At 45.8% G+C, this 10,692-nt stretch overlaps 1 protein-coding gene across 1 annotated transcript; it reads left to right on the plus strand.

Moving 5' to 3' along the window:
- The first annotated feature begins 2,883 nt into the window (after positions 1–2,883).
- On the plus strand, positions 2,884–10,072 carry immt (inner membrane protein, mitochondrial (mitofilin)). Its single transcript, XM_056440095.1, is given in 14 exon segments — positions 2,884–2,916; positions 3,056–3,274; positions 3,733–3,769; positions 5,347–5,538; positions 6,181–6,314; positions 6,499–6,602; positions 6,734–6,875; positions 7,494–7,540; positions 7,989–8,128; positions 8,131–8,287; positions 8,370–8,493; positions 8,708–8,738; positions 8,741–8,886; positions 9,947–10,072. Coding segments are annotated over 14 exon segments (1,632 nt in total).
- Positions 10,073–10,692: the final 620 nt, after the last annotated feature.

Here is a 10,692-nt window from a genome sequence, read left to right on the forward strand (position 1 = left end):
AGGGGCCCACAAAAAAAAATTTCCAGTTGTTTTGGGGGAAAAAGGGCCCACTTACTGTTTGAGGGAAAAAAAAATTTTTGGGGGGGGAAAAAAGACCCCCGGGGCCAAAAGGGGGGGCCCCAACAAGGGGGAAAAAACGGGGAAAAAAGACACTTACTGTGTGTGGGAAAGGGCCGTTTTTTTGGGGGGGGGTTTTTCTCCGGGGAAAGCCTGTTTGGGGGAAAAGGACCCCTGGGGTTCTTTTCCCCCAGAGCACTGTAAAAAAACCCCTTTTCCGAAACCCCTTTTCAAAAAAACCTTTTTTTTGGTTTTTCCCCCTTTTAAAACCCCGGGGGAAAGTGTTTCCCCCAAAAAAAATTAAAAACCCCCCTTCCCCCCAATTCAGCGGGGTCCCCCAAAATTTTAAAAAATTTAAAGGGGGTTTTTTTTAAAAAGGGAAAATTTTTAAAAAAAAATTTTTTCCCCGGGAAAATTTCCACCCCGGGGGGGAAAACGGGAGGGCGTTTTTGGGGAAAAAAAACCCCAAACTTTGGCCTTTGTTTTTAAAAAACCCCGGGGGGGTTTTGTTTTGGAAAAGGAAAAAGGGGGGAAAATTGTGTTTTTCCCAAAATGTTCAAAAGGTTTCAAAAAAGGTTTGAACTTTGGGGGAATTTCCCAATTCCAAAAAAATTTAAATTTTCCCCTTAAAATTTTCCTTTTTCTAACGGGAAAATAAACCCTATTTGTGTATTACTGTCATGTGTGTGTGTGAGGTCTGCTCACCCAGTCCCTGGGATATCTCCTGCAGCAGTGGGAGGTCTGGTCGGTCTGCCAGGCTGTCCCCCTGATCCACCGGGCTTCCTCAGAACTCAAACCGTTCAACACCACGAACCACAGCTGGCCCATTCAAGGCTGTACACATCTCCGTATCTCTGCTAACTGTGAGGGAATTGTGAGAGGAGGAGGGCATGATGCTTAACTGACAGATAACACAAACAGCCCCCGTCGATCTTTATATTTTCTTTACATCTGTTACCTGTGTCATACTCTCATGGGTCCGGGTTAATCCAAGTGAATAAATTGCCCACGATAGAAAGGCCGGGCCCCCGGGGAAGCTTCCGCCGACGGTTCTTGATATAATCTGCAGTGAGGATAAAAACTACAGTGAAGAACAGCAGACTTTGACATCCCATTTAAATTTAAAGGATCCAAATACAGAACAGATTGAATCCATTCTGCACTCGAGGACTCAAGCCTGTCTAAATAAAGCCTGTCCTTGCTTGTCATATAAAAGACTGCCGTGTTGCCCAGAGCCAGTAAGCTCACCTATTGCTCTCCAGAGGGAGAGACTCAATATTGGCTCTTAGCAACAGAGCAGAGGACTCTGCCCTCCTAATGTTTTGTAAAGGGTTTCAAACACTGAGCCAAGAGAATGGAAGACAAGACAACTTTAGTGTCTTGGCATTCTCTTTAGTACATCAAAACAGAACCTCGGTGAATGCACAAGAACAAGTAGCATATCAAACTAATATGGAAAAAGGAACCCTGATTGGACGTCACAAACACTCCTATCACTGTGTGAAGCTCCAGAGGAGAGAACTTAAAAACATCCTGTGAAGTTATTATTTAAAGGCCACTGGATGACTACTGCAACATCTTCATCTTGGAGTTATCCTGGAGATTTTGAACAAATATGCAAATAACAGATGTAGCACTGCTGGTGTTCTTTCCACTTGAGACCATTGTGAGAGATGCAACGGCCAATCTTGTCAAATATTCGTACTAGTGGACAAATGTGATTATGAAACAAAGCATTATTCCATGCTGAATGTCTGATTTGCCATATAATTGCATGGTTTTGCCCAGTAAATCATGAGATACAGCTTAATATTCGGGTTTATTACACGAATACTGTTAAAATAACTAATACTTACATTGGCATCATTGTAACAACTACCAGGTAGATTTAGGTTGTACTTGTTCAAATAGCATCTCAGATAGTCCTGCAGTATACATTGATTCAAAACAGAAACCACAATATTTATTACCTGGATCATAAATATCATATCAGAGCAGAATTCTTCAATGATTCCTCTGTATTTGTGTGTGTCTCTCTCTGTTGACGGCACTTTCTCTTCTTTGTCCTTTCCCTTCTGTCTGGCGTGCAGAAGGTTCATCTGTATGTACTCACCTCCTGTCCACCTGTCCAAGCCTTTTCCTTCCATAGAGGAACTCCAGGAGAACGCCTCTAACCAATCTGCAACAATGCCGGCAATACACAGGAGGAGAGAGCAGGTCTCACACACACACCACACACCACACCACGCACACTCCCAGCTGAGGGTCAGAAATACAGCAGCAAGTGTTGTCTTTTTGGCAAGGAGACTAAAAATAAATACAATGATCATAAATACATGAATCACACACATCAGTAACAGTTGTTTCATTCTAGAATGGATGCATAAATCTTGGCGAAATTATTTTAAAAAATGTCATTTAAGAAATAAGTTTGAACAATACATACATAATTATATAAATGTGTAAATTAGGTACACTATAACGGCAATGCACATTATATTATAATATTGTAACAAATGAGTAAACGAGAGTTTGTTTATATAAACAGTGTTAATGCCGGAGTGGAATTATTATACTGTTCGTATTTTACAGTTACAAGCTATAGCTGCTGATGGGGGTAAACATAATAGATATATGTTGTATATACATTTACAACACTTAATAATCTAATGAACCCAATATGAGTAAAGCCCTCTGAGGCAAATTTGTGGTATTGGGCTATATATACTGAATTGAATTGAAATTACAATATTCAATGTCTATATTAGTTTGATTAGTTGAAGAGTATATTTCTGGGCGAGTAGTGGCACAGAACTATGAGTAGGGATGGTGCTCCATGAAGAACAAAACCCCCTTGTGGTCAGTAGGAACAGCCTGTGTGTAGATCACGTTAGATGGCAATTAATAGTACCAATACAACAGAGGAGGCGGGGTAGGGACTGTTTTGGAATTGGGTCTTTAATGAGTCTTGGCGGTAACGGGATGATGATGACGTCAGCTTAATCTCTGTCCCCTGTTGTCGCCCTCCACCATACGGGGCCGTAAAAGTGGCTGGCGCGCGGCTCCAGTGACAGTAGGCGGGGGCGTTGGAGGCACAATACTCTACGCAAAATGGGACCACAAGTTCAGAGCCGCCGTGGAGAACAATGTTCCATACTCAGACTGGCTCCTGGGTCTGGCTCTGGGACCCGCTTCTCAAGGTGGCCTCAAGAAACAGGTGAGGATTGATTCGCAACACGTTGGGGCACTGAAGACGTGAACACTGGATTCTCTTCATTTCATCAGACTGTTCTGAGAAATGAACATTTACTTTTAGGATAACTTTGCACAGTTGATCTATATCTTGCATTTCTACTTTCGCTGGATTAAAATAGAGGCTTGCCTGTTGTTGACCTGTTGCCATGGTGAATCGTGGTATCAGAGCTCCATTTTTTTCATTAGTTTGCGTGCCAAACTCAAAGTGAATAAACTCAGAGTTGACTGAACAAACTGTGATCATCCTCTTGGAACCGAAACAGAGTTTTCCATCTCCGTGTCACACGACTCAGAGCTCAGGGTCAGGCTCAGACTGTTGAACCTGGGTTTCCTTCGGCGACAGTCTGAAGGCAGGCAGACTCTGTACACACACACATGTTGAGGGCCTCAGCTAAACTGTCTGCCTATGCTGCTGTGTAGACGGAGATGGCCCAGCCTTCCTCTATGATGCTGAACCGTGATGCACCCCAAAGAGAAGAAGCAAGAGGCAGAGAGTCTTTGAACAGAGAGATTTAGTCCTGTCCTTCAGATATTGAGGGTAACTAAGATTTGGTGGTTCGAACCAAAGGCTTTTACTTCTGGACTTGAAGGCTGGCTCTTGACCAGAGGCGCGATGGCCTGGGCAGGGGAGGGGGTCAAGGCCACAGGTGGAGGTCTTCATGGAGGAGAGGTCTGTTTGTTTATTGCACTTGAAGGATGGCAGATGCGGCTTGGTGTGTCGTTTCAAAGTGTCAAGGTGATCAGTGAGTCCAGGATGTGCTTACATCCAACGGATTCTATGTTGTCTTTGTCCCTTCTGGGATCCGGCCTGACACCTGGAAAATGTCACTTTCTTTCAGCAAAAAGCCAGAATTCACTGCCTCTAGCTTTACTTCTCTCAAAATCAAAGAGTACATTGACTTAGAATCCTGAGTATGAACCTATGAGACTTCTACAGCGTTGGACTGTAGTTTGTAGCCTTGTAGCCTGGACTCTGTCCTTTGGTATCACACACACGCAAACTAAATCACCACTTTCAACTCTGATCAATACTGCCATACAAGTGAAGCTGCTGGTGCATAACGTTGATCTAGTTTTATCTTTCAATTGAACAACATTTATATTTCTTAAACAATTTAATAATTCCAAACTGTTGTCGATGACATATCAATTCTCTGTAACTCTAGCTCCAGTCCTCCAGGCCGTTTCAGCAGAAGTTTCTTATCAATGTAGCCATCAGTAGATCCCACAGTCCCTGTCGGCGTGAAGGCAGGCAGCACCACAATGGCCTGCACATGACATCCGAAGCTCGCTGTAATGTCTAAAACAAGAAAGGGCACCAGAATTTAGAAAGCAAATAAATTGTTATCCAACTTTTTCCAGCTCACAAGAGTCCGAGCGTAAGTCTGTCCTTAACTCACCCCATCTCTGACTTCGAGGGGCGTGGTTCTGGCGAAGCATTCCAGGACTGCTGAGGGTCTGAGGACTCTCTCTCAGACATTGAGTCCTTTATGAACGCCCTGAGTCTGGTACCATTAGAGATCAAAAATAGGAGTTACCTAGGAGGTTAGATAAAGAACCCAAGCTACTTGGTGTGGGTGGCCTAGTACAACAAGAACCCAAAGAGAAGGCTCATGTTCAGCCCGACGATACAACTGTACATGTTAGTGGAACTATTCAGACGTAAGATGGAACATAAAACGCATAAAAGTTGTAGACTATATTACATACATTTAGTTATCAACTAGTTCTTTTAATTTGAATCAGAACCTTTTGACAAAATGAGAATTAATGACATCCTATCCGGAGTCAAGACTAGACCAGAGGAGAAGAACAATTATCAAAATCCCCCAGTTACTGACGCGGTCACAGGTAACTGCTGCCAAATTTCTTTAGTGTTCAGGGTACTCTAGGGGGGGCATTGGGTTTGAGCTACTGACAGCTCTTCTCTTCAGGTAGTCCATTCAGCCCAAATGAAATGATTGGACCGGTTGGATGGAAGTAAAAAGCTAATGTTAGGCTACGAACGTGTTGCTATACACCATATAGGCTGAACAACCAGATTGCAATGTGTCTGTCTGTGCATGTTTTCTCTAGAGGAGTGCAAAGAGTGCCACGACCACACGGAGCCTCCAGTGACTGCAGAGGTTCACCCTGATGTTGAGGCCCCGCTGAGAGAGAGACCAGTCGAGGAAGTGGCAGCTAGACTGGCTCAACAAGACCTGGAGGAACAGGACACCGTAGCATGTAGGCTGGAACACACACACACACACACACACACACACACACACACACACACACACACACACACACACACACACACACACACACACACACATACACACATACACACATATATATTATTATACATACATATTATTAATATGGTCATGCTGGGTTGTTACTACACACACACACACACACATACACACACACACACACACACACACATACACACACACACACACACACACACACACACACACACACACACACACACACACACACACACACACACACACACACACACACACACACACACACACACAGTACGCTGGTAATCCAGTAGAAAGTTTGATTCAACCTGCTTCGCAAGGAGGGCGTAAAAAAATAAATACCATAATCATAAATACATAAATTGATATGACACTGGGTTACATTGCAGTGGCTCCTATTCTAGAATGGATGCATATATCTCTTGGAGAAATGATAAGACAATGTGTGTCAACCATCTAAATAAGTGGGGAAATGACTTAACTTAATGTCATTAATCTGTCACGCATTACAATTATTTTATTGTCCTTTGTCCTCGTTAGCTTGTCTTTCAGCTCCTCTGCTCTCCGTCCTTCTCTCGACTCTGTCTCACGTTTCCTGTCCGTCTGTTTGCAGCTGTAGCAGCTCGTCTTGAGGACTCCCTGGCCAACTCGGCTAAAGCTACACTGCAGGCCATTGGAGCTCAGGAGACAGCCCTGCAGGCTATCGCACGGCACACACACACACTGAAGGAGGCTATGGAAGCAGAGGTATATCACATGTTTATAGTATGTGTTAGAGCCAGGGGCCGAGACTCCAAAGGCTCCAGGTACATTCTAATCAGGGCCAGGGCGGTTCAGTTCCATCGCGGCAAAACATTGTACCAGTGTTTCCACTTGTAGTGGGCATCGTGATTGTTTTGCAGTTGACCCATACAGTTCATATTAAATCCAGGTCCCAGCTGAGGAGAAGTCGTCCCAGTGGAAGGATCTGGAAGCCGCTCTCGCTGATAGAACCTCTGCTGTGAAGGATGCCGCAACTGCTCTGCTGAATGCCAAGTAAGACCACTCACACACACCTGCTGAGCTCCTGGGCTCATCGCATCTAGTTCATCATGCTCGGTGTAGACGCCCCCCTCTCAGAGCACGGCCTTGGCTCTGATATTCAAACTGCCTCCCTCCCCATCCAGTGAAGCTCTGGACAGTCTCAAATCAGAGATTGACATGTCTAAAGGGCTGAAGGTCTCTGCTGTTGTTCCGCCAGTGAATTTGTGCAGCAGAGGAGCAGAATTCCACACATGGTGGTGGGATCGACAAGTGGTCAATACCAAGGTAAGTGTAATATATTTTGGACATTCTGTCTCTTTAAAATATCGACGTTGCATTGATCGAGACCCTTGAATCTACGCTTGCAAGATTGTCTGAATGAGAACCAGCCATCTGATTGGCTACAGATATTTCCTTTTTTAATGCATTTGTGAATGGAGTCAACGCGCATGCACACATAGGAAAGTTCATGCGTGAAAAGCAGTTTCTAAATGGAGGCTTTTTTGTGTAACAAAGTCCAACCCTGTGTTTTAAAAGAAATTGCAAATACTCTTAATTATATATATTTGTTTGTATGTATATATAAAAAAAAATATTTCCCTATTCCAAGTTTATGTCCTCTGTGCAGTACTCTCGTAGAAAATATATTTTAAATCTCAGTTTTTAAATATCCTGGATAAAAGAAGGTTAAATAGATAAGAACGATTATACAAGGCTCACACCAAAGCGCTAGAGAATAATCATGGAACGCTGGGTCATCAGGAATGGAATCGGCTGTGCTTTTTTTAGTACGCAACAGAAATGCAGTGCATTCTCCTTTTATTGGCTGGAATGACTTTGGCAGCATTGGTTGTCAAAACATAACGCTGTGTGTGTGTGTCCGCGCATGTTTTTTTTTTTTAGGTCCAGTCTGCAGAGTCAGAATCTAGGATTGTCTCCCAGTACAGTGAATCAAGAACAGCCAAACCATGCTCTTAGAAGTAAGCAGCTCCTTACTCTGATCCACAATCAGAAGGCTCAGTAAGCACACACACACACACACACACACACACACACACATGTTGTCATTACCACACCAGGAAATGCCAAAATATCTAAGTCTAAAAAATATGATCAGATTCCTCGATTATTTAGAATTCCACTGATCAACAATGATGTAACAGAGAGGAGAAATGAGCTTAAACAAGTCCTGAGGCTTTTTGATGACAAGAACAATATCTGGTTTTGATTGACATACGTCAAATATGACTGTAATGCTTGCCCTTGCATAAAAATTCTTCTAACTGGAAGCGCCCATGTCATGATCCATCGCTACTGGCTACATTCTTTTTCCACACAGGCCTCCTGTCTATACTGGTTCATACTGGACGCTCTATATATCTATTGTGATGCACTTCTGCTCTCTCACCAAGAGACGTCACGCCTGAAGCGGAGTTCTCCAGATAAAACATGTTCCCTTTGTGCGTTAGCTGGTAAACTGTCAGCGGACGACCTGAACGCCCTGATCGCCCATGCACACCGTCGCATTGACCAGCTGAATTTGAGCTGGCTTATAGTATATCTCGGGAGCAGATCCACATCGACGCGTCGCTGGAGCAGCAGAAGCTGGAGGACCAGAAAGCCCTGGAGAAAGCCGTCCTCACCGCCGCGCAGCACATCAAGGAGGACACCCGGCTGGAGCACGAGAGGAAGGTGAGGCGGGGAGACGAGGGCTTCAGGAGTCGACTGTTATTATCAATGTAACCCAAACTGCAGGTGGTGTGTGTGTGTGTGTGCCGTTTGCTTAAGGGATCGGATGGAGGCAGAGATGAGACCAGTTCAAGGCCAGGCAGCTGCTCACACGGACCACGTCCAAGATGTCCTCAAAGTCCAGGAGCAGGAGTTGAGAGCTGATGCTGAGCAGGTATCCACACACACACTCGATCCACCCGTTGGAGCACACACACGAGTAAATGATGCATCTACTGGTCTGCTTTGATCGTATACCTCATTAAGTAATTAAAGCAACTGGCGCAGCTCAAATCGTCGAGGCCTCAAAACAGGACGTAGCATCGGATAGCTACAGCGTGCAGCCGTAGCTGCCCACTTTAAAGTCTGAAGCTGTGTGTTGTGGTCAGGTCCTGGGCAGGTATGCTTTCGAGCAGGAGACTGCCAGCTGAGCCAGGAGCAGCTGGACAACTTCACTCTGGATATGAACACTGCCTACGCACGACTGAAGGGGATGGAGGAGGCCATCGACAGTGAGAGACACACACACACACACACACACACACACACACGAACAAGAAACATTCAAGTACAAACATATGATCAGATTCATGACGGGTGAATTAACTGATCAACAACATGTAAATAGGAGGAAATAGGCTAAACATGGTTAATGACCACAGTTGAAGTCCTAGTACACATTTCCTTTTTTAGATCACACACACACACACACACACACACACACACACACATAACATTCTGGAAAAAGTCGTTTGGAATTGTTCAACCAATACTGTATTGAACAGAGTAACTGCAGCCAGCCATCATCTGATGACACTGTTGGTCGTGTAATTTATTACAATGCATCATAATTCACAACCTGTAATCTACTGAGTTACACTCCTCCACTCGTGTAGAGAAGCTGCTGGAGCCTGAACATTACTCACATTTAGGATGAATTAACTGTTGTTTTCACCGAAGTGAGAGCTAACGTGTTGGTACTTCTAATGCAGGATGATTTATAGGAGAACAATGTTCACATTATTAATATTAATAATGTGAGTAACTCTTCCAAATCCAAAAACTAGAAAAGCAAAAGATGTCATCAAGGTAAGTGTGTGGAAGGAAAGATGTCGTCCAGGTACACCAGAGTATAGACATTCCGGAATGGTCCAGCTTTATTTCGGTAGAATAAAGAGCCCAATGAAAGAAGGGATGGCCATGATGTCACTGCCTACATTCATCTGGTTGTAATGGAGCAGCACCAGGTTGCTGGTTCAGTTCTTGGCCGACGCTGAACCCCAAGTTGCTCCTCGAGTTCACATACTTTCTTGTATGTGACTAAAAATGAATACATTTCAATGTGTTCTGTTTTTGAAGAGCAGGGAGAGAAAGAGAAAGAGAGAGAGAGACTTTGTATTTATTCCTTTGGCTCACAAATGGAACTGAACCAGCAGAGTAACCGGGTCCACTCAGCCTGTCCTGTTATTGGCCCGGTTACAGAGAAACGACAGAATAATGGGTTAGAAAGTCTGGTGCGGTGCTGAACAACGCTATACCACCAAGGCTCACTGCTCAGTGGTTTATTCATGGCGTACTGAAGGACTGTCACGGTGTGTCAACCTCTTCCTGTCTTCTCCGAACGTGAGTACGCGGTCGCGGAGGACGAGGCCCGCAAAGCCCACCAGCTGTGGCTCTCCGTGGAGGCGCTCGACTACTCGCTGAAGACGGTCGAGGCCGGCCCCCCCCGGGGGCCCCCCGGCCCCCTCCCCTGAGGGCCCGGCCGGCCCCCCAGGCCGGGGGGTGGGGGGGGGCCCCCCCCCCCCCAGCTCCCCCCCCCACAAAACCAAATTTGCCCTTTTTGCCCCTTGGGGCCTCTGGGGCCCGGAACCCGGCCCTTCCCCCGGAGGAAAATCCCCTTGGAAAAGGGGGGGGGGGGGGGCCGGGGGGTGTCCCCCAGGGGGGGGGAGGCTTTTCCCCCCTCCGGGCCCCCCCTTCAACCCCCCTTGGGGGGGGGATCCGCGGGGGGGCCCGGCCGGCCTTTTTTTTTTTCTTTCCGAAAACCAAAGGGGGCCCCCCAACCCCCCCCCCCCCTCCCCTTGGGGTACCCAAAGTCCCCTTGTTTCCCTACCTTAAAAAAGCGGCTGCTTTTTTTTCCCCCCGGGGGAGGCCAAAAAAACCCCAAAGGAAAGGCCCGCCCGGGGCCCCAACCCCTTTTGGGGAGTGGGCCCCAAAAAGGGATTTAAAAGGACCCATTCCCAAGGGGCCCTTTGTCAAAAAAAACCGCAAAAAAGCCCCTTCTGTTTTTTGGGGGGGGGCCCAAAACGGGAAAAAAAATCCTTTGAGGTTTTGGGCCCGGGTTTTAAAAACTGGGGGTCAACCGGGTTGGGGAGGA

Source organism: Pseudoliparis swirei, chromosome 19 (assembly GCF_029220125.1).
Source record: "Pseudoliparis swirei isolate HS2019 ecotype Mariana Trench chromosome 19, NWPU_hadal_v1, whole genome shotgun sequence".
Lineage (NCBI taxonomy): Eukaryota > Metazoa > Chordata > Actinopteri > Perciformes > Liparidae > Pseudoliparis > Pseudoliparis swirei.